This window comes from Talaromyces atroroseus (assembly GCF_001907595.1).
Source record: "Talaromyces atroroseus strain IBT 11181 chromosome Unknown scaffold_7, whole genome shotgun sequence".
Taxonomy (NCBI): Eukaryota; Fungi; Ascomycota; class Eurotiomycetes; order Eurotiales; family Trichocomaceae; genus Talaromyces; species Talaromyces atroroseus.
The window spans coordinates 550761-574003 of record NW_017971439.1 but is presented as its reverse complement, the minus strand read 5'-3'; the positions used below and the strand labels follow the sequence as shown (position 1 = coordinate 574003).

At 48.1% G+C, this 23243-nt stretch overlaps 8 protein-coding genes across 8 annotated transcripts; 6 read left to right on the top strand and 2 right to left on the bottom strand.

Annotated features, from left to right (window-relative positions):
- Nucleotides 1-8: 8 nt before the first annotated feature.
- UA08_05666 (hypothetical protein) lies at nucleotides 9-3161 on the top strand (the record flags this gene model as incomplete). Its single annotated transcript, XM_020267961.1, has 3 exons — nucleotides 9-433; nucleotides 492-603; nucleotides 669-3161. The coding sequence occupies 3 exons, from the start codon at nucleotides 9-11 to the stop codon at nucleotides 3159-3161; spliced, it is 3030 nt and encodes a 1009-aa protein (XP_020119117.1).
- A 3353-nt stretch (nucleotides 3162-6514) lies between these two features.
- On the top strand, nucleotides 6515-8402 carry UA08_05665 (hypothetical protein; the record flags this gene model as incomplete). The annotated part of the gene is made up of 2 exons (XM_020267960.1): nucleotides 6515-7456; nucleotides 7530-8402. 2 exons carry the CDS (start codon nucleotides 6515-6517, stop codon nucleotides 8400-8402), a joined length of 1815 nt encoding a protein of 604 aa, XP_020119116.1.
- An 853-nt stretch (nucleotides 8403-9255) lies between these two features.
- On the top strand, nucleotides 9256-12281 carry UA08_05664 (hypothetical protein; the record flags this gene model as incomplete). Its single annotated transcript, XM_020267959.1, has 2 exons — nucleotides 9256-10655; nucleotides 10868-12281. The coding sequence occupies 2 exons, from the start codon at nucleotides 9256-9258 to the stop codon at nucleotides 12279-12281; spliced, it is 2814 nt and encodes a 937-aa protein (XP_020119302.1).
- A 604-nt stretch (nucleotides 12282-12885) lies between these two features.
- On the bottom strand, nucleotides 12886-13756 carry UA08_05663 (hypothetical protein; the record flags this gene model as incomplete). The annotated part of the gene is made up of 3 exons (XM_020267958.1): nucleotides 12886-13161; nucleotides 13237-13392; nucleotides 13451-13756. 3 exons carry the CDS (start codon nucleotides 13754-13756, stop codon nucleotides 12886-12888), a joined length of 738 nt encoding a protein of 245 aa, XP_020119301.1.
- A 1330-nt stretch (nucleotides 13757-15086) lies between these two features.
- On the top strand, nucleotides 15087-15956 carry UA08_05662 (hypothetical protein; the record flags this gene model as incomplete). Its single annotated transcript, XM_020267957.1, has 1 exon — nucleotides 15087-15956. One exon carries the CDS (start codon nucleotides 15087-15089, stop codon nucleotides 15954-15956), a length of 870 nt encoding a protein of 289 aa, XP_020119304.1.
- Nucleotides 15957-16174: 218 nt separating this feature from the next.
- Nucleotides 16175-16702, bottom strand: UA08_05661 (hypothetical protein; the record flags this gene model as incomplete). Its single annotated transcript, XM_020267956.1, has 2 exons — nucleotides 16175-16500; nucleotides 16636-16702. 2 exons carry the CDS (start codon nucleotides 16700-16702, stop codon nucleotides 16175-16177), a joined length of 393 nt encoding a protein of 130 aa, XP_020119303.1.
- Nucleotides 16703-17199: 497 nt separating this feature from the next.
- On the top strand, nucleotides 17200-18445 carry UA08_05660 (hypothetical protein; the record flags this gene model as incomplete). Its single annotated transcript, XM_020267955.1, has 3 exons — nucleotides 17200-17473; nucleotides 17550-17837; nucleotides 17901-18445. 3 exons carry the CDS (start codon nucleotides 17200-17202, stop codon nucleotides 18443-18445), a joined length of 1107 nt encoding a protein of 368 aa, XP_020119306.1.
- Nucleotides 18446-19201: 756 nt separating this feature from the next.
- On the top strand, nucleotides 19202-22743 carry UA08_05659 (hypothetical protein; the record flags this gene model as incomplete). The annotated part of the gene is made up of 7 exons (XM_020267954.1): nucleotides 19202-19231; nucleotides 19294-19958; nucleotides 20027-20237; nucleotides 20288-20743; nucleotides 20796-22383; nucleotides 22433-22582; nucleotides 22643-22743. 7 exons carry the CDS (start codon nucleotides 19202-19204, stop codon nucleotides 22741-22743), a joined length of 3201 nt encoding a protein of 1066 aa, XP_020119305.1.
- Nucleotides 22744-23243: the final 500 nt, after the last annotated feature.

Here is a 23243-nt window from a genome sequence, read left to right as displayed (position 1 = left end):
TTGGCATCATGTATCGCTTTGACGAATCTACCAAGGTACCACGTTCCCTTCGAACTCAGATGAGCATGGACGACGATATGACAGTAGCTACCACCACACCCGGGTCGAGTTTTTCATCAGTCGGCTCAGCGCAAAGCGCTCCCTCAAGTATCGACGATGATCCCGAATATGTGCAGCAGACGGTCAAGGCCGCCAAGGATGCAAACTCTGAGACCGCTCGGAAATCGAGTATAAAGAAACTCACCCAGGAGGAGACCATCGAGTTGACTCGACGGACAGTGGAAAATGGAATCCAAGATACGAAACGGTCGCTGGCCGGCAACGAGGCCGTGAGTGATGTTGTGCGGCCGAAATTGACGATTGATCTCGGCCATTCACATATTGCGCAAATCCCTGAGGAAGTCGTCGATATAATCAAAGATGAGGTGGAAAGGTATGCGGGAATTGAATGTGCCCATGAAAGAGTCTTGAATCATGCTGACAATAGCCAGGCTCTCTTTATCTAATAATCAACTTCTTCGTATTCCCTACCGTTTCGGAGAATGCGCTCATCTACGTTATCTCAACATTCGCGCCAATAACTTTCGCGAATTTCCAAAGGGGGTTCGTTGACATCATCATCACCAACCTCGACTCCCGGTTTATCAATGCTAATTTTTTGAAACTAGATTTATAAGTTGCCCTTGCTCGAGATTTTAGACCTGAGCCGAAATAAGATCAGCAGGATTCCAGATGAAGTGCGACGGCTTACATCACTGCGTGTGTTCTCTATAATGCAGAATCGCTTGGATGATCTACCGTCAGGGCTTGCAGATATGAATAAATTACAGATCCTCAAGGTGTCAGGAAATTTCCTCAAATATCCTCTTAGGCGGGTTCTAGAAGACAAGGAGGGCGAAGTAGCAGCTCTGCCCATGTCGACAAACGAGAAGGAAGTATTGGTGACTGCAGAGTTGAAACGCTTCCTCAAGACCAGACGACAAAGCGCAACGCCGGAGCCAGAGAGCGGCAGCGAGGCGAGCGAACCGATGATTGACACTCCCAAACCTGTGAAACGCGGTGGCAATAGTCGATTTCCTGTGATACCTAGCACCGGCGACGGTTCGTCAGACCCGCGATCCCCAAACCTTTCAAGACCGCCGCCTATCCCTCTGAGGTCTCACCAACGTTTAGCCTCAGGCCAGGCGTCTTTGCAACAGGGCTTCTCGAGATCTGGAGTCGCCCCTGTTCCGGGAGTCAGCGAGCGAAACCGTAGCAACAGTGAAGGAATAATACCCCTGTCGGCGCGCAACAAGCGAATGGGGCTGATTTCACGCAGAACAGAGCTGTCGACGCTCGACGAAATGCGGCCATATCGAAATAGCCACTTGCGAGGTCTCAGTCACGGTTCCCTTCTTCGAACCAATTCAGGTAGCGGGCGAAATGGCAGCACCTCTTCCAGTCCTGGAAGTCCTCGCGACGAACGCAGACGAATAAGGGACGGGCCATCTCGGCGTATGTCAAGCTTACCCGAGCATAGAGAGGAGACAGCGCATGCACCAATCGTCAAAGGTGCCAAGGGGATTTTATTTTCCTTGTTTCAAATTCACTCTCACATGTCTACTTTGATCAATGTGATCAAGGGAGACGACGCGCGACGGCACAGTTTGGAGATAGTATTCTACAATGCGTCTACACATGTGGAACAACTGAACGAGGCCTTAGAAAGCATAGTCGACATGGATCCAGACAACCGAGATTTTGCAAGACTCTCAAGCGACATTAAGCGTGAATGCGTGACGTGTTTGATGGCATATACACATGTAGGAGCGCAGCTTCGCCAAGGAACACAGAAAATCGTTGAGCAAGGCGACCCACGATATGTTCGGTCGCTTATGCTCATGATGTATGGCAGTCTTCTGGAGCTACGCAATGCTTGTATTAGTCTCGGGGCATCATTAGCCACTCGAAAAGAAAATGATCCTGTGAGTGGCAGGCCTGTTATCGAATCCAGGGAGGAACCGGTGCCAAATTCTCCCGACAACTTGCCTGCGTTTGCGGCAACTCCAACAAGAGAGCCTACTCAGCCAATACGTCGGTTCAGAAGCGATACTATGATTCAACATCCTCAAAGCGGACCTTCAGCTCCGGTACCATCCAGTGCAGTGTATCAGACCTCTACTCTCTCTCCAGGCCAAACCACGCCGAGCGTTTTCGGCAGTCGAAGCCGATCCAATAGTCGGACTGCTGCAGTACTGAATTCATCAGGTGCATCTTCTCTAACAACACCTCGTTCGGGAGAGGCGTTCCCACCTATCCCAACGATGCCTGCGAATCGGATCAATCCAGTTACTGGACTGGATGAGTTTGTAGAAGAGCAGATATTCGAGAAGATTTTCAAGCAACTCACGTCGGCATACAACGCGGCACTCCGCGCTCTACCCTCTGCCAGTCACCAATTTTCTCGGTGTCTAGAAATAGCGGAAACTACCAGAGAACCTGAAGAGATCCGTATCATGTGGAATAACCTCATACGACGGTGCAATGCATGCTATGAAAGCTCCGAAGCACTTGGACAGAAGCTATTGACGATGAAAGTCAAGGAGCCTGGAGGCGGAACAAGAAATCAAAAGGACTTTTGGCAATTGTGCAAAGTGTTTATGCAGTCGTTTGTCGACCTAGTGACTGATATGCGAGAAGTGAGGAACATGCAGCTCCTACCGCCAGACATCATCTCCATCCTACGACCTGTTCAAAAGGCCAGCAGAGAGGCAGGGCGATTGATTGAAACGTCCCCTTGGTCTTATTTTGCGAACTTGCCTGCTGCCCCAAGTATCCCATATATCTACGGTCCTCCATTACAGACCAACACCACCGCTACCGTTACCACTACCACTACTGCCGCACCTTCTTCTACCATCTCTACCACTCAACATCACCACCCATCCTCATCGGCACCGTATCTCAGTCACCATACTGGAAGACTTACCAGCGTTTCCCCACAATCATCCGCTTTGCCTGCCACGCCTCTAAGTGCAGCATTGGGACCCGCTGTCCAAGCAACCATACCATCTACGCCAGCAAATGCCTACACCGACCGCTTCTTTGCAGGCGACGTCTTCCAACGAGCAGATACGTTGCTATCAATGCAAAACCAGGCTCCGTATCTCTATCGCCGATGATGCAGGTGTATAACATACCCCCCTCTTTACCACCTATCAGCAAGCACAGACTCCTTTTCCAACTCAACCTTATATCGCGATGATATCGTATGTCTGTCCAACCACCTCCGAGGATGAGCGAGAAGGAAACCGAAAAGAAAATAAGGTCAGTCACCAATTCTGAATTACCAAAGGGAAACCGCTAATACTTTTTCCATCAGTCAATGAATACAAACTACAACCACCATTTATCCTTTCTCCGGGGAGAAGAAATCACCTATCTATTGACTCATAAAACGCGATGTATATATGCAGCGATGTATCCGGGAGAAAAACACAGAAAGTTGACACGCAATCTCTCTTTATTTCCGAACGAGCAAGAAAGAGAAGGACAATCGGAGTTTCTTCTTGGGTGGTGTTTCATGTATGATCTCTTTGATTACAAATACTGAGGTCATGTAACTATGTGTATGACTATGTGACATTGATTTGATTGATCATACCCGATTGATGGCATCGAAGCGAGCGTTTCAAAATATCATGTTTTTTTTTTTTTTTTTTTTTTTTTTTTTTTTTTTTTGCTTTGAGTTGATTCATTTCAATTGAGTATTTCCATTTCGTTATGTATGGAGTTGATCGGGCATAGCATGGGGGACGGTAATGCGTTTTATCATTGAGTTGCATCTGAAAAGTTCAGGGTTCTACTTACCTAGCTAGATAGAGGAGAGCTTTGAGCGTTCGTTTTTAGTCAAAACTACCTACTGCATTGCGTTAGACTGCGCAATGCATATACATGAACAGGTATAATTTCATGCAGGCAAGCAACGGTTGGTTCTATTATCCCGATTCAACGAGTGAGTCGTATGATGATAACCACCTTCACTCTGCTAGACACACTGGACAGTGCTCGTGTCTGTTGTCAAGTCAAGGGACATGTTTTCGCTCCACAACCAACCTGCAGGGTGGCCACTAGCCCACTGCCGGCTAAGGCGCTAAGCATATTTTCTGTCTATCGTACGGAGTCCTCCGTGCCCAAGAATCGGATGATCGAATGTAAACACTGAAAAGTTAAGCCCATAGAAATAAACCGACATCAAAGTGAGGCGGCAAACTGAGACGTGGCAGGCCGGCGGTGACTGGTCCAGAACTAGCACCCCCCCCCCTTTTTTTTTCCTATACGTGTAGGCAGTCAGCACGTGCCACCAGTCGACTGGAAATCCGAAGGGGAAAAGAGAGTAACTAACCATGACGGAGTATTCGGGGAAATGTGCCTTCAATCCTTGTCCGATCGGTCGGTACGAACTCCGTTAGGGGAATAAGCAACCGTAACGACTATCTCGGCCATTTTCTTTTGGTCGGTGTACCCATATAGCAAGTCGTTCCTTTGTGTAACGACGGACATTGAACTGCAAACTTTGGTATTGTTTTTTCTTGGGTGGCCTCTTTGTTCGGTTCAAATAATTATAAATCCTTTAAGGTATAGTTAGTTGGCACACCGTTAGTTTAAAAGTAGAGCTGGAGCAGGTGAGCTCACATTGCCAGCAAGGCCTACCAATGCCATTGGCGGCCGCGACTATTGGCGCGAGGCGGCTTGCCTTGCTTCAGCCTTCAAGCCAGTCGTAGTAGTGACACTACTTGGAAAGACGTATCGTATCTAAACCCAGGTGAACTCGATTGCATTCATCGGCAAAAGACGCCTCACTTGCCACAGGGGCCACTGAATTCACACTTCGTGCCAGCTGCTCGCTCCATCTGCAAGGCCTGCCTCACCGTGGATAATCCATGTCTTGAAGTCAGTATCCTGTACTGTACTCCGTAGTGCTTGGTTACGGTCATATGATTTTTCATTTCGATGTGCTCGTTGTCAGCATGCATGGTTTGAGTTAACTACTCGTCAACTGCGCCGTATTCGTGCGGAGCAGTGTTGAACTAGTACTTACGTTAGCTCTGAGCCGTACGCCACGAGGTTCACACCGTGATGATCTGTATGGGCTAGTCGTTAGGTTCTGGTCAATTATTTGCGGCGCTGGATGACCGACCCCATCGAGAACTTCACCGACACAAAATGGACCGATTTTACCGTCAACGGGCGGTGCTGCAACATCCATTCCGCACACATCCAAATTTCTGTTGTCACGTAGAAGCGAAGGGGCGGGCATATGCTGTTGGACGTGCAATCGAACTATGCAACCTGTTGCAAGGCGGCGGATACAATGCGTACCCAGGTCTCTGGAATCCGGATGGTTTAGAGCCAGACCTTATCGCCGGCAGTCCCACCGACCCAGACTTTAGTTGCCGTCTCCATCCTTTCCGTGAACCGCCCCTTTTGCTGACTTCATGACAACCAGCATCCGAGATTTCTGGTGTCCGGTGTGAGTACGGACTCGAATTCGCAGGGCAGTACGTTCGTTCCTCCCGTGGATTCGGCGTCGCACGAGGATCGCTCAGGACAGGACAGGACGGAATGAATGGATAGATGGATAGATGAGTAATGCTGAAAGCGGATCCAGCTGCAAGCGTCGATCAGAGCCCAGCCTCACTTCTCAACAGCCCTTCAACGAGTCCGGTTTTGTTGTGTCTTCTAGCGCGAACACGAAACAGGGGCCAGCGAAGCAAACAGCACATTTTATGCTTTCCTGGAGTCAATCGGAAAACAAACCGTGGTTTGCAGAGTTAAAAAAGAAAGGCCGACGTTCTCTCGGCAGGAAAGGCCCCCGCATGTAAAATGGGAAGGAAGGAAGCGTCTGAAGAAGGAAGCTGCGACCCTGACAGCACCGCTCCTTCCTTGTTCCTTGTTCCTTGTTGCTTGTTCCTTCTTCCTTCCTTCCTTGTTCCGCAGTAGAAGAAGACCAACCGCAGCTTCTTTAAATAATTCATTTTTTGACCCTTGGTCCATTCAACCTCGGGCTTCACATCCTCCTTTTTGCCTCGAACAGCCAATATTAGCCTTCTTGGATACTATCCCCATTGCTCCACTTCGAAAATCCAACCGTGACGTTATCGGAGCTCCCCTGTTTTCCGTCCTCCCTCTTCTCTCGCTCTCCCTCTTTCTGTTCGCGGTCCAACCATCTCGCAACCCGCTTCATTCCCACCTGTCCTGTTCCTCAAGCATCGTTCTCGGGGCCTGCGGGCCGTCACTTCCTGCTATACATGGCGCGCTCTTGAATCTTAACGCCTGTCTTCCTTCCTCTTGCATTCTGCATGCGGCAACATTGTATACTCTCCCCTTCCCCGGCGACTCCGCGATATACTACATAGTACGAAACGAACTACCCAAGTCTTCCTCTTTGTTCTTCTGCCCTTCTATGCACTTATACCCCTGCAGGCATTTAAGCTCTTCCCAAATCGTTTAATCATCACTGCCTTGTCCAACCATGGATCTTCAAAAGCCGAAAAAATCACGGCCGGAGGCTCGCAATGACCAAGAGGAAAGCCCCAAATATCGTGTGAATGGGTACAAATCATCGATGGGTGCTATCGATCATGACGGCAATGATCCTCGTCAAGATCCTGAGCGTGAGACGACTACTGTCAAGCTCGACGCCAACAGGAATATACCAAAGCCCTCAAAATTGCAACCACATGCGCCAACTCCGAGACTCATAACACTCCCAGTCAGACGCCGAATCCCCCAACGAGTAATGGCTGCACGCATTCCGAAAGGTATTGTGTTGGACTCTCGTCAGAGCAACAGACTACGCTACGCCGATATGATGCCGCCGGTCACCAAAGAAACGCTCAGCGAACTCGACCTAGAACGCATTGTGCAGAACATTCACCTTCGAATGGATGCCAATTTTGAACCCGAATTACATTTTCTGCCTGACCTTGATGGCGAGAAGGGGAGACAGAAACGGATAATGGCTGACGACTACTGGGAGGCCTTGTCGATAGAGATTATGATATACACATACGCCAACATGAACCGATCTGATGCCGGTGAAATCGAAATGGTCCATGTGCCTGATATAGTTACGGTGGTGAAAGACGACAATCTTTTTCGGCCGCGACTACCTGTCATGTTTGAAACTTTGCATGGAATTCTCATGACGCTCGTACCCGACCGAGATCACGCCAGCGTTTCCCAAAATTTAGATGTTTCGCTCTTAATGCAGCAGGTACACAAGGGTGTTCTTGACCTTGTTAGTCTCTCGAACTGGTTGGCGAATCTTTTAAAGACGCATTGTGCTCCCATGAGAGATCAACTCGTCGATGAAATGGCAGCCGAAATTGGATCGGGATCTACCCACGCGGATGCAGCTAAAGTGATCAGTGGGCTGCGCAAACTGTTTACCATTCTAGAATTGATGAAGCTGGTGAGCATCCTGTACAAGTTTCTTTTTTTTCTTTTTTTACCTCGATCTCATTTTTGACCCATTTCGCTCCCAGGACGTTGCAAACCATCAATTAGGCTCATTTCGTATTGTTTTGATCGAGGGCACAATTCCTTTCCTTCAGGATTATTTCTCTCGGCGTATTAACTCGGACAAGTTGAAGATTGAGAAAGTGAAGTCGTGGTACCAGGCAGTTCGACAAAGAATGTCCCAACCGACAAAGGAATGTGCGAATCGATCATTTTTCCCATTATCAGTTCTACTTCATGGATTATGCGAGCTTCTTCTGTGTTCCGACCCAGACGAGCATGTGAAGTTTCCAGAAACTTTCACGTTCGATTTACGCCGCCTATGGCAGCTTCGGTCACAAGTCCAGAACATTATCGATGTTTACGTTTGCTGGTCCATCCTCGGGTCATTGATTGAAGGGATCTGTCCAAAATACTCATATAGTCCCAACATGCATTCATCCTTCGTTATGCGAATATCAGCCCTTATGGAAGAGGACGGTGAAAATCCACAAACGAAGACGTCTGATTTGGGTACTCGTCTGCCAAACGATTCTTGCATTGCGATGGAAATAGCTCGAACGATATGCGTCGCAATTGGCCAAGCCGATGAGGTTTCGGACGATATTCTAGAACAAGTTGAAGAGTTGATGAAGAAATCATTCACCAATCATAGTTCGGTTCAGTTGCAGCTTGTCCGCGACTGCGTGCACCAACAGTTGCTGCAGGCTACGTGTGAGATTGCGCAGAGATATCTCACCATGTCACCGCTTGAAATATGCGAGTCGCAACGAAGACAGGCGTATCTTCAGTCTCCGACCTCGGATTTCGGTTTTATTGCGACCAAGCTCGCTCATATTGGAGTTTTGCATTGGCGGGTATGGGCGCCATTGGTTTATACCAATGAGCCCAGCGCCTAGTCCCTTATTAAAATATTAGCATATGTCATCTGTTTTAGCGCATCGTTATGCATGAGTCGATTCCGGCGTTCGTTTGTGGGGGTCTTTTCCTGCATCTGGTCGCGCTGGGTTGGGTTGGCGTTTGATAGGTATTTTCGATTAGAAGATGGGATGGGCTGGGCTGGGCTGGAAGATATCATATGTAGCTAGTTTTTTCTGTATATTATTTGTTAGTTTAGCGGATGCATATATCAATTGGGCATCGAAACTGCTTACTAGATTACAGATTAACTACCCATGAAATCATCAATAGGTACGAAAAATCGCTAGGAACATCAAGTTAGTCGTCTTTGACAGTATACCTAAGTAACTAGGCTAACTAGAACGAATCGATTTAGGCCATGGTTTTTGCTTACGGAGTGGATTTTATCGGTGGCCACAGAGTACGGAGCAGTAAGATTATAAGACTGATTGATACTCCACTATTTTAGTTATAAATAGATCTTACTCTTTTTACTCTTTTTACTCTTTTGTCTTGAGAAATATCATTTGAAGGCCACGCACGCACGAGCTTTCGATTCTTTACAGGGCTGAAGTTCATTATAACCGGGCTGGGTCGAGTATAGGGTTATGTAGGTAAGTAGGTACATCAAGATATTTGCCGGTCAACGAGCGAGGAAATGAAATACAAATCGTCCGGAAATGTCACAGTTAACATAATCAGAACAGGTGAAAGAAGGTTTAATGTCTTTCAGCTGGTAGAGTCCCCCACTACTCGTGGGTCGTCTTGAACTATAAAGGCAAGTTACACGTCTCAATTTACTGTCTAAAAAGCGCATGCTACTTCCTACCTCTGTGCTGCATACTCTCGATAATGGCCGACTTCACCCCCTTCTCCCTCAGCTCATTAGACCACACTCTTTTGTCTGTATACATTCCGCAAAATCTGTGTTTTCGCACTGCGGACCACGAACAATGCCTGTCGCGTCTACAGGCCGGTATCAATCTTTTGATGGCTCGTCTTCCCTTTCTTACGGGTGAGATAGTGCCCCGAACTGATCACGATGGTGCCAAACCAGGCGAGCTGCGCATCCAGCCGGGAAAGAGCTCTGATGGGATGATGGCCATCCCCATGTTGACAATCAAGCATTTCGCCGGCGTCATTCTGCCTCCAGTGCTTGTCCGGGGAAGCGATGCAGTGAAAACTGATGACCGGGCCACAGTGGCTAGTCTGGACAGTCAGTTTTTCCCACTTCCGCCCATCTTGCCTCCGGAACAGCCACGGCCGGTCATGCGCATGCAGGCAAATGTTGTGGCGGACGGGGTGATCTTGTCCATGGCTTTCAGTCACTCGGTTTTTGACGGGACGGGCACTGGTCGTGTTCACGAACTGCTCGCTGAGTGCTGTCGTGCGGCAGCGACAGAACGTCCAGTATTCCTCCCGACAGACGGCAAGGAAGAAGCCGCCTTGCGGAATCGTCTGACAACGGCTGGCGAAGGGGGGCATCCGAAAATCGATCATTCGGGGGAGATCGGGCAGAGCTATGCATACGAAAGTAAAGAGAGCGAAGCTAACACAGAAGATTCAAAACAGCTACTCGCTGCTGACCTTCTGATGCGGGCTTTCATCTTCTCGCCAGAAAGGCTGGAGCGCCTTCGAAAGGCGTGTAGCGTGCTTCTGCCACTCTTGACCCACCTCTACAACCAGAAAGTAGAAGACAGCACGACAAGGACGAAATGGCCTACATTCCTCTCTTCCAACGATGTTTTAACCGCTGTGCTGGGGGTCTGTGTTGAAAGGACCCGTGGGAAGGGCGGCGTTGACGTCTCCTCCCCAACGCGCAACTTGACATTCGCGGTTAACTTTCGCAGGCGCCTCGCGGGGCTTCCAGACCATTACCTAGGCAATGCGGTCATGCCCTCCCGAGTGTACTTCCGACTGCCCGTCGATGAGCAGCCAGGTCTTCTCGACTCACTCGAGAACTCAATTGACTTGCACCCACTACAAGGGTCAGGAATAGACGCCAGAGGTCTGCTAGAGATTGCCAACCTAGCCTTCCAATCCCGTGCTGGAATTCTAGCCATCGACGACGCGTTTCTGCGAAGCTGGATGGCCTTTCTTACTGGGCAGCCGGACTATGGCTCCATGAACCTGCGGTATGGAGTCATGGTAGTCACTAGCTGGCGTGATTTGATGATCAACTCATTGGACTTTGGGCCTGGGCTGGGCGAGGTTGAAAATTTTGAGTTCAACTTTGGCGTCGCTGATGGAACGTGTGTTGTGATGCCAGAGACAAGATTGGAATCCTCGGCGGCTGTTCGTAAAGCGCCGTGGGATGTCCGCGTTTCTCTCGGGACGAAGACAATGGCGACGTTTGAGAGAGACCCGCTGGTTGATTGGTTGGCTGAGAGAGTGGCGTGAAAGTAGAAAGTAGATACATTGCAAGTATTTTAATGTATATTTGTATATAGGGCAGATGAAACAGCAGAGAGCAGGCAGGAGTGTTGGAAGAAATAAGGCGGCCAAGGCTAATGTTTATTGAGTTAGGGCTAGAATCTCCGACCCACTTCAACTCTATCCGTACATCCATCCCATCACCTCAAACAAGCTTTCACCAACTAACCAAATCACACATCCAAGAACCAAACAAAAGCGAAGATTCAATGCGTTTCACCTCATCCACACTCTCAAAAGTAGCCGCAGCCACAGCCACACTAGACCAATACCTCACCACCCTCAAAGCGACTCAGCTCAAAGCCCTTGCGCGCGCAACCGGCATTCCGAGCTCGGGTCGCAAAGATGTTTTGCGCAAGAGGATTGGGGAGGATGTTAGTATGAGTGTTTTTCTGCGTCATGATCCACAACATGGCGATGCTGGGAAAAAGGAATTGAGTGTTTTGAGTATTGACATGGGGATTCAGAATCTTGCGGTTGCGCATTTGGTTGTTAGGGATGGGCTGTCAGCTTCTTCTTCTTCTTCTTCTTCTTCTTCTTCTTCTTTGGGTCAGCCAGGATCGGTGATGCTGAATGCGTGGCATCGCATCGGAGTACAGGAATTGACTCGACGGCATCAACAAGGGAAAATAAGTAAAGACCCCGAGTCAGAAGAGGAAGAGCCATTACAATTCATTCTCCCAGCAGCAGCATTCCGCACGTTTAGCACAACACAGACACAAAAAAGCACTGATGAGAAGAGCAATATCCCCAAAGGAATTGAAACAGTAGAAGGAAAAATCAATTTCGACCCTGAAAGCCTCTCCCTCAGCGCCTTCATTCTCCTCTCCGCTTTGCTCAAGGCATACAAACCTACACACATACTAATCGAAAGACAACGATTCCGCTCCGGCGGCCAAAGAGCGGTTCTAGAATGGAGTTTGCGTGTAGGCGTGTTTGAGGGTATGGTGCACGCTGTGTTGAGGACGATGCGGGAAATAGAGTGCTACGCGGATGCTGATGGGCTACAAGTGTATGGCATTAGTCCGGCGAGGGTGATGCAGTTTTGGGACAACGACAACGATAGTAGAGACGAGACAGTTCAGAAGAACGCCAAGAGCGTGAAGAAGTTGAAGATGGATATTATCGGGGAATTGCTGATGTCGTCATCTTCTACGTCGCGATCAAAGCAGGAGGCTGACTCAAGAATATCGGCATTATCATCCTGGGGGTTTGACGTTAATACAGCTACTACGCAGAAAGTGGTTGATGCCTATCTTGCACGCTGGAATGGTTCTAATGGAAAGAAGAGGACAAAGGACGGATCGGACAAAAACCAGGACAGAATTGAGAAAATGGACGATCTGGCCGACTGTCTTCTCCAGGGTTTAACTTGGCTGGAATGGCAGGCTAGACGGGCTAGGGTTATTGGGGATTTTACCTCATCTATAAGTCGACGTGTATAGACGTCAAGGCATGTATAATTACTGATGATTTAGAGTACTTAAAAAAACAACAACGTTAGTTTTGAATGAACATGTTGAAATGACTATTTTACAGGAAAACCAAATATCAAATATCAAATACTCCATCTATGTGCTTGGTCCTATTCCAGTGCATCAATTCCAGGCTCATCTGAAACGTTTGAACATACTGAGCTAGCTGTTGATGAAGTTGATCAGGTTGAGGTGAAAAAAAAGAAATATATTCCCGGAGAATAGAACTTCCCTCACTGGCTAGACTGACTAGCAGTTAGATGAAGGGAGAAAATGGATAAAGAGAAAGAAAATATGATTAAAAAATTGAAAAGGGCCACCGCCAAATGCTGCATTTTTCTGCCATAACCAAAATATCGGGGACAGACGTAAAATTGAATAATGATGCTGCACTTTGCATAGAGAGGAAGACGGCGGAACGAAAATAGTAAAAGATCACATATGCACACACAAAACATATGTACACATGTCGCGACGCAGCTGGACGGTTGTCATAACGCTAGGATTCGCTTGAAGACTGAGACTGATGCAAAGGAATAGTGAATGAATATCAGAATAGCATCACGGTTCAAATCTAGTAGTAGCCAGTGGGGACAGGACGGCCGGTGGGCACTGGCTTAAAGCTGGTCAAGAATCCCGAGGAGGTCGGCTGAGAAACCTCAGTGCTTGGGTAGGGAGCAACAGAAGAGCTGCCGCTGAGTTGGCCGCTTGGGGATGGAGGGTACTTGTAAGAGGAGGTCTCCGTTGGGGCAACGGTGGCAGTCTCGCTTCCAGTGGAAGCGGCCTCGGTTGCCGTAGCAGAAGAGACAACGGCAGTCTTGATTCCGCTTGTGGATTCGGCGAGGGCAGTCTAAATCGCAAACGATGAGAAAAAAAAAACATCCATTTTAAAGCGAGGGAAAATACATGACTACTCCAAACTTACCACTGTGACGGTTTCCTTCTCGGTGACAGTGACAGTTACGCCACTGCACGCCTCACTTGAGGAGCTAGCAGCCACGACAGTGACTGTTGCAGTGGAGGTAGAGAAATCAGAGACGGTCGATGTGGGCTGGCTTCCCTCATCGTTGCCACTGGCAGTCTATAAAATCCAGTCAGCCACGTTGTTTCTTTGTCTCTTCTACGGATACTGAACATACTGCAGTCACGTAAGTGATGTCGGTCGAAGTGTGGTGGATAGTGGTGGTAACAACGGAGGTGGATGTTCCAGTTCCAAGGGTGTAGGTCAGGGTCAGGTCAGTTGCAGAGGAAGAGGCAGAGCCAGAGCTTTCAGCAGACGCAGGAGCAGTGCTGAGAGGAGGAACGGGGTAGACGGTGACGGTAGAGGGCTGAGGGTAGCCAGTGCTCAAAGAACGCTTGGGATGCAAGAGGCCGTATTCATGGCGAGCCTCGCTCACGGCAGCCAAAGCGGCAACGGCAGCAAGGGAAAACTTTGTGAAGAACATGGCGGATTGATTGCTGTCTTTTGTTTGTTCGTTTCTTTTGTCTGTTTGTTTGGGAGGTCTTTTAAAGAAAGGCTTCGAACTCGTCGACGAGAGAGCTGTCTCAACAGATGTAGATGGGTGGAATCAAACGAAAGAATGCGAAGTCAATTCGCGGTAAGAGGCTCTTGAAGGAATGAAAGAGCAGCAGATGAAAGAACGAAAGAGGCTCTACCCAGAGAGAGAGTGAGTGTGAGAGAACGAACAGAGTTGATAAGAGAGAGAGAGAGAGCGCGCGCGAGAGAGGCGGAAGCGGTGGATATTAATTCTTTTAGGGTTTGGCATAGGCAGGTGGGGTCCTTCCTGCTGGGCAGTATTGAATAAGCTCCCTTAATTTGCGGGCTGGCCGAAACGGCGCCTCTGATTGGCCCGGGCGAGGCCAGGGCGTGCCTGGCTAACCTCAGGCCAGCACTGACTCAGCGTGGCTGAATTTCCCATTCGTGCTATATAGATTAATCCGCTGCAGGCGAGATTACACAGGGCCGTGAGTGGGAGCACAATGCATGCTATGGTAATATGGCTGGGATTATGCACCATCCCAAGGTCCTCCGTGCAATCCCAATACTAATAGACAGGTGTCTCCCCTACCCATGGACCCCCTTTCCTGCTCGACTTTGCGCTCCGTGTTAATTAATATATTTCCAGCCCACCTGGTCTTTCGTGATCGGCTTCTGCTCACTCGGCATCCGAGAGTGAGACGGCCTCGCTGTAGCATCAACTAGCGCAACGCCCGAGACAAGCCATCGGTCCCACCTGGTACTGTCACTTCTGTGCCTCCTCGCCCTCGCACGGAGTCCTTCGCCAGAGTCTCTGTACGGAGCACTCCGTTCTACAAAAGGACATACTTTGCCAGGCCCGGGATCTTAGATTTGCCCGGGACACAGAGGCCAGCGATCTGCAAATGCCAGACCCTTCGAGACCAATGTCCAAGCCAGACAGTGATGAGGACGGGGGGCCTAATCTATACCTAACAGCCGGCATCATCATTGTTTAGTACTACGTGTTATGAATGCTTCGTTAATTTCATTTTCAGGAGATGCAATTTGTTTCACGGCCTGTTTTTGGACCCTTGCCACCGGTGTGGTAACTTGGCATGGTAGCATTTTTGGCCCTGACATGCAGTCAACCGTCAGCCGTTGCGCGCCACAGCAATTGGCCAATGGCAGAGCAGCAGCCACGTGTGGCTCAACTTGCTGCCCAGGTGGGGCAAGAAAAGTGCATCCCCGTCATCGTCTGGACTGAGTTGAGCATTGCGACAACCACCCCCCCGAGTGACTTCAGTATTTCCACCACCATGGCCAATAACTCATTCCATGTCCTCCGCTCGCGCTACTCCTCCTCGCTCAAAGAATTCATTGCGTCGCCCAGAACCTTTGAGATTCTGGATCGTGTCCCGGCCGACCCAACATCAGTACCACTATCAACTCACAACGCCCGATCACTCTTTGTTCTAGACTCCTCATTCAACCCCCCATCAGCAGCGCACTTAGACATCGCTTCATCCGCTCTCGAAGAATCCCCGCGTTCATCAAGATTGCTTTTGCTGCTGGCTACCCAGAATGCCGACAAACCAGCCAAACCCGCGTCCTTCGAGGATCGGCTGCTGATGATGAGCCTATTCGCACAAGAATTGCGCATCCACCTTCAATCGTCACTACCTTCGCTGCCCTCGGCCGATATACCCCACATTGACATTGGTGTGACCAAAAAGCCGTATTTTGTAGATAAAGCAGCCGCAATAGAGCTTTCTGAGGAATACCCAAAGGGCCTGGAACAAATCCACCTGACGGGCTACGATACTTTGATTCGTATCTTCAATCCGAAATACTATCCGCCTGCCCATACTTTACAGCCATTAGAGCCGTTTCTTTCCCGGCATAGACTGAGAGTCACCACGCGACCTGACGATGAATGGGGCGATCGTAAAGAGCAGGAAGACTACTTACGAAACCTCGCCCAGGGCGGCCGAGAGCAAGAAGGTGGCAAACGTGAATGGGCCGAGCGCATCGAATTGGTTCAAGGACACAAAGTTGATAAAACTCCCGTAAGCTCGACGAGAGCACGAACCGCCGCTCAGAGCAAGGATGATAAGCTGCTTCATTCTCTGGTCCCGGCTGCTGTCGGTTCCTATATCATATCGCAGGACCTGTATCACGAGAGTTGAGTGATGGTGATTATGAATAACGACCAACAGTACTCCGTACATACAGAGCATTCATGGACATGCCGAGTAGATAAACCGCATCTAAATTGTACATGATGAGTCTCTCTCTCCCTTTTCAGACTGACACCATTCTCATTCCCTTCCAACCAAAACGCCGACTAAATACTAATACCATTAGCATCCTTATATTACATGCGTATATGCAAAAGCCCCATCTTCTAGGCTTCGTCTTCTTCATTCTTGCCCAGGGTATACGTTAAACCTCCAGCAACCATATTAACAAGACATAAACCCATCGTCGTCCCTCGAATGATACCCCGAGCACTCCACTTCTTCATAAAGGCCTGCTTGCGCCGGCTAGCAAGGACAAGGTAGAGACCAGACCAGGCAGCGCTAATACCCGCGCTGTCTTTCTTGAAGCCGTTTAGATTCGAGTACGAGGTGAAGAGGAGCACTGGGACAAAGGTCATTGGGAAAAATTGGAATGGACGCATGTGTTGCGCGGTGATAAGCGTGGCCAGCAGCGTGGGTGGTAAAGGATTTTCTGTGGATAGGAAGTTAGTCAATTGTGGATTTCTCTCCCATCTTGCCATGAAGAGCAAAGTAAATATGGACAGTAGAAAGCCAAACGGCAATAGACATAAAAAAGGAAGTGTAAAAGGCATATTGTATGGCGCACCTCCCCATGCCCGAACATTCTGGTACACAGACTTCTTAGTCTGTTCTGTGGAGTCTGAATTTGACATTGCCCTGACAATATCTTTATAAATAGCGTTCCAATATACTGAGAGTATTCGGATATCTGTTGCTTGGAGGAATCGCAAAAGTAATTATCGCATTGAAGAGTTGCACCGCGGAAGCTCCAAAGTCCAAGCAAAAGCACGGCCGGAAGTGGCACTACCACTTACGGACTAAGCGGCGAGTTCGCCCGCCCATATTATTTCTCCAACCAAGACCACGTCTCTCCCCGGATCTAGATCAACAAAAAATCCTGGCCTGGCCATCCATCACCCAGCACCTGGGTTTTTTATTGATTCTTCTCTCGTTTGTCCTCCGTATTATCTTATCCATGAGATTGTTGTTGGTTTTTTTTTGAGTGGGGCCATTTCCGATCTTATAGAACTTCGTCTTCGTTGTCCCCGCCTGTGTTCTTGCGACCAGTCTGAGATAAAACCACCAAGGCTCGACCGGCTCGCATCTCGAATTACGCAATCAATCGAGGCTCAAGGAAGAAAGGAGGAAAATGCCTTCCGCAACAGCATCTGGAACCGACGCAGGCTCCAGTGGATCAGCCAGGTCGCGCGATCACAATCAGGGGAATCAGGATCGCAAATACACGCCCGAACAGAAAGCCGCTGTGATACGAGTTCGGAAATGCTCGCCGACCGCGTTCTATGAGATCCTGGCTATTGAGAAAACCGCAACTGATGGCGAAATTAAGAAGGCTTATCGCAAGTTGAGTTTGCTTACGCACCCGGATAAGAATGGATATGAAGGGGCCGACGAGGCGTTCAAGAGTATGTTGTTCTTTTGAGCGGAAAGGCGAAAAGCAATACAGAGGTTTTTATTGACTCATCTTCTCTGCATATACAGTGGTGTCCCGCGCTTTCCAGATACTGTCGGATTCCGATAAAAAGTCGAGGTACGATAAATTCGGCGGTGACCCGGATAACAGATTCTCAGCATCTGGAGCTGGAGCTAGCGCTGGACCTTCAGGTGCAGGGTCTCCCTTTAGCGGGTTCGGTGGTGGTGGTGGGTTCCCACGCAGTCAGTTTGGTGGTGACTCTGCGTTTGAGGGAGAAATATCTCCTGAAGAACTCTTCAATCGGTTCTTCGGCGGCGGCGGATTTGGTCCTATGGGCGGTGGTTTCAGTCCTTTTGGTAAGATCCAAGATGAGGGATTTCTGTTTTCTATTGTTCCATGAGCTAATATAACAATGATAGGAGGTCCTCAATTTGTCTTCAATATGGGTGGCGGTCCCGGATTCAGAGTTCACCAGTTTGGAGGTGCACGCCCTCGCAGAAGACCTCGTGAAGCTAATGGTCAAACACAACAACGAGAACCATTCAGCTGGGCTTCATTCACACAGCTTCTCCCCCTCATAGCTTTGTTCCTTTTCCCACTCGTCTCCTCCCTATTTTCGGGCAACCCGACGGTTCCCGCCGGCCCTTCATTTCGTTTTGATGCGCCTATTTCGCCTCATACCATGCACCGTACAACGCCCAAGTATAACATAGATTATTACGTCAATCCGCTCGATGTCGATGACTTTAGCAACAGGAAATTCAGCCAACTGGACGCACGCGTGGAAGGGGAATTTGTCAACGGTCTCCGCTACGAATGTGAGAATGAAGTACAGGAAAAAGATCGTCGGATTCAAGAAGCTCAGGGCTGGTTCTTTCCCGATGTTGAGAAGATAAAAGAGGCTAGAGCAATGGAACTAAAGAGTTGTCGACGATTAGAGGGTCTACGAGGCCGTCGACATTGAACACTTATTTCGTCGTCTCCAGTTTCCACTTGTCATGAATCATCTTCATCTTTTTCTCGTTTTATTACCTGCTTCTACTGCTTCTCATTTCTTTTCCCTCTTGTATCTCCCTTCTCCTCCCTCTTCTTCCCCTTCTTCCTCTTATATAGAACGACTCATGGTTTGGGAGTATTATGGACATTCTGGTTTTGTATTGTATCCTTGTACCTCAATGAGCATGTGTTTTATGATGTATCTAGCCGTCATCACGCATTTGACCTTGGCCAGTTGAAGCAGTAGATAGTTACTACCCACGCAAGTATAATTAATCAGCGGCTTCTATTCTTTTCTATCGACCATGATGACATGGTAGGCATGATTTCGCACAAGAAGACGGTCTGTCATTATTCATAATGAGGGAGCCAGTCAGCCAACTAAGCATAGAACGATTCACATGCACAAGAAGATAAATATTAACATATCATGCTGAAAATTGAAGCCGAAAATATCAGAATATCAGATGTGGAGACTGACCCACCGCTCGGCGATAGCTTACTAAAATGCGGGCACTTTCCCATGCTGTCATTTCTTCATAACTGCACAACAACAACAACCTCAGCAAACCACCTCCGCATTCTGGCTTTTTCACTTAGACTCGCTTGGATTTTGGTGTTTTCTTACCTTCCTTTTTATTCTGTGTATCACTTGTCATTCATTTTAAGGAGCGAAAGAAAGATAAAGAGACAAGCGCCAGACTGAGAGGTTGCTGATTCGAAGATGTCCGAACCGCTCTCAGATGCCGATAAAGTAAGTTCGGCCAGACTAAACCATGGATGATACATCTCCTAATGATAATTGCAATCTTCTAGATTCGCAATAAGAGGTTAGCCAAATTAGCTTCATCGGCTTCATCAACTCCAGAGTCTCCTGCAAGCAGTTCCCCACAGCCACCACCATCAAGTTCACCGCAATCTGAATCATTACAACGCGGTGCTACTGAGATATCAAAACAACAAGGTCAAGGCCAGAACGACAGCGTGGGAGCGCCTGAGAAAGGAAAGAGAATAAAGATAACCCCAGTCTCGTCCGCCACAAGCAATGTGCCGTCACCATCACCGTCGCCCGCGCCACCGAGGCGGACAGCTCCCAAGCAGGAGGAGTCCATCGAGACATTTGAGGATAGGACACTACGAGCGCTGTTTTGTATCACTCTCGATGAGACCCAACAGAGGGATGTGCACGGTCACAAGTTGACGTTCGTACCTGGAGTTCTCGCTGAGCTGAAAGATGAGGGGTTGGAAACCAGGATATCTACTAGTGTCTTGGATCAGGCGATTCTGGAAGCTGCGTCGAACACAGGCCGCGGAATCTCTCCTTTGGATTACCTCTTGCCTTGCTGGAAGCGTGTGCGACGACTGATCAAAGGATTTCGCAAGACATCAGATGATGACCCTAGATTCGCCGTGGTCAGTGAGGCTAGACGCCTTTGCATAAGTTACTCTATTTTTGCAATCACTATGCCGGATATGTTTGGGTTGGTCTCTTCTAATCCTTGCGCTTAGTGCGAGCAAATTAAAAGCTGATAGTATATGTATTTTGCAGGCAAACACCGACTACCCGCTCACCATTGATCCTACATCTTCTTCTCGATGCGGAAGATGACCGAGGCATAGATATTGACTTCCTATCGGAAGTTGTGAAGCAATTTGAAGAACAAGATGATTTGAAATCAACAATCATCACCACGGTGGAGCAAATGAGTCAGGAGTTAGCCATGAAGTCTATGAATGATGACTACAAACCCTATGTGACTGTTGGTATTCCTTGCGAGCTATTTTTTGCGCGTTGTTAAATATTTCATAGGCTCTACGAAACCTCGTTCATCACCCCGTTATCGGTTCTGCTATCACAGAGTCTCCGCGGTTCCTCATTTCCACAGATGCTGCATCGTATGAGCTGAGAACGATGCTTGGTCCTTGGTTTCGTCTATCCCCGCTTCAAGCCCCGGTGACTATGACATATTTCTCCAGTCCCAAAACTCGAGATCAGAGCTTTATTTTGAACTCGCAGAGGTCGCTACGAATGACACAGCAACTACTTAGCTCTGATCTTCTTGATATCATCAATTATTTGATTCGCGCTTCCAGGGAGGCGAGAGAGAAGGTACTTGACTGGTTTGCGACTGCCATCAACCTCAACCACAAAAGGAGAGCGATGCAGGTTGATCCCAGGACTGTGTCGTCTGATGGCTTCATGTTCAATGTCACCACGACTCTGGACCAGCTTTGTGAACCGTTCATGGATGCGGCATTTACAAAGGTATTTGACTCTTATGCAAATTTGGGTACATTACGCATTCTAATCAAAACAGATTGATCGCATAGACGCGCACTATCTTCATCGAAACCCTCGCGTGCAGTTGCGTGACGAAACCAAGATCAATGCAGACCAGCATGCATCAGACGAATTTTACTCCCGAAAAGTGGACGGCACATCCAATTTCATTTCCGAAGTCTTTTTCCTGACTGTAGCAGCGCATCACTACGGCAGCGAATCGCTAACTTCCAAGCTAGACCAATTAGAAAAAGACCTTCGCCATATGGAGTCGACCATTAACAAGTTTGAGCTCGAGCGACATAAATGGATACATAATCCGGCCCAATTACGGACTTTCGAGGATGCTTTAAAGAAGTACAAGGACAGACTTGACCTTGGTCTTGCTCTTAAATACAGTCTTCAAGGCGTTCTTTTTGATACCTTGTGGCAGACCCGTTCCATGCAATTCATGAGATATGTCGTTGTATGGCTCCTTCGTCTTGTTTCATCAATCGACCTTCCTAAGCAACAACTCGTCTTGCCTTTACCGGAAGAGGCTCGAGAGGTGTTCAAGTGTCTTCCTGAATATTTTATTGATGATATTGTTAGCAATTTCAAATTCATCATGTGGGCTATGCCGCAAATCGTCACCGCGACACAGGGAGATGAGCTTGTGATGCTGTGCATTGCATTCCTTGAGAGTTCACAATACATCAAAAATCCTTATCTTAAAGCTGGTTTGGTCTCTATACTCTTTCGAGGAACCTGGCCTCGTCCCGGCGGAGCTAGAGGGATACTCGTGGATTTGCTCAACTCAATGCCCTTTGCAAACCAGAATCTCCTTCACGCTGTTATGAAATTCTATATCGAAGCTGAACACACGGGTACTCATACACAATTCTTCGACAAGTTCAATATTCGTTACGAGATTTTCCAAATCATCAAATGTATCTGGAGTAATCCAGCTTACAGGACTCAGCTCTCGAATCAAGCAAAGCAGAATCTTGATTTCTTCGTGCGATTTGTCAATCTTCTTCTCAATGATGTTACTTTTGTTCTTGACGAATCTTTTACGGCGTTTTTAACAATCCACGACACGCAAGAGCTACTGAATCGCGAAGGAAATACCATGGAACAAGCAGTGCGGCAAGAAAAGGAAGAGGCTCTGTCTGCAGCTCAAAGCCGAGCTAAGTCTTATATGCAATTGACCAATGAAACGGTTTCCATGCTCAAATTATTCACAGAGGCACTGGCAGATTCATTCACCATGCCTGAGATCGTGCAACGGTTAGCAGACATGTTAGACTACAACCTCGACGCCATGGTAGGGCCCAGGAGCTCGAGTTTGCGGGTGACCAATCTCCAAGAATACGGCTTTAATCCTCGGGCGCTCCTCAGTGAGATTGTGGACGTGTATCTGAATTTGATGAACAAAGAAAACTTTGTATATGCAGTGGCTCGTGATGGCCGTTCGTACAAGCCGCAGAATTTTGAGAAAGCTGCCGAGATTCTTCGCAAGTGGGCATTGAAGTCAGATGAGGAGCTGGCCAGGTGGATGGAGCTGCAGAAACGGGTCAAGAATGCTAAGGAGGCGGATGAACAGGCGGAAGAAGATCTGGGAGAGATTCCTGACGAATTTCTTGGTATGTCTCCAAAGCGAAATGCGAAAGATGAGGTACTAATTCTACGAAGATCCGCTTATCTACACCCTGATGGAAGATCCAGTTATCCTACCCAGCTCGAAGGTCACAATCGATCGTGCCACGATCCGCTCCCACCTGTTGAGTGACCCGAATGACCCTTTTAATCGAGCTCCATTGCAAATTGAAGATGTCATACCAAGTGAGCCCTTTGCTTCCCTCTTCACATGTAAGAGCTGAATATCTAATCTCCGGTTTCTAGATACGGACTTGAAAAAGCAAATTGAAGATTTCAAGACGGAGCGAAAAAATGCTCGATTGGAGGCCTTGAAAAATGATTCCATGGATACGACGACGGGATGATCGATTTTGTTTCATTCTTAACCATTCACTTTGTAGAGAACTTTAGGTCTCGTTATATAGCTAAGTTAGTGAGGTGGACTATTATCATTACTATTATTATGCATGCTTGTCTCGGCATTTTTACTTTGGCTTGATCCATACTATGGATCGATGAGTAAGTATATCATAGCTTGATACCAAAGATGTCATGGTGATTTATATCATGTGATCCCAACCTTGATATTAGGTACATTCCGAATTCAAACTTGTTGACATTTCCAACACTTTCTAAGTGTCCTCCAGATCACATGCAGAGAACTCACAAGAACTTAAGAAATTTTATCAGTGTCCACGGGTATACTTTACAAACATGCCCGTTTTATATCCCAACACCGAACATATACACCCATCTCTACAGAAACGAGAAGAAGAAGAAGATGATGAAAGAGATCAGGGGATGACGTTCTCAACACGCCAGTTCCTTTCAAGCACCGATTTCTATACTCATGCGCAAGAGATGA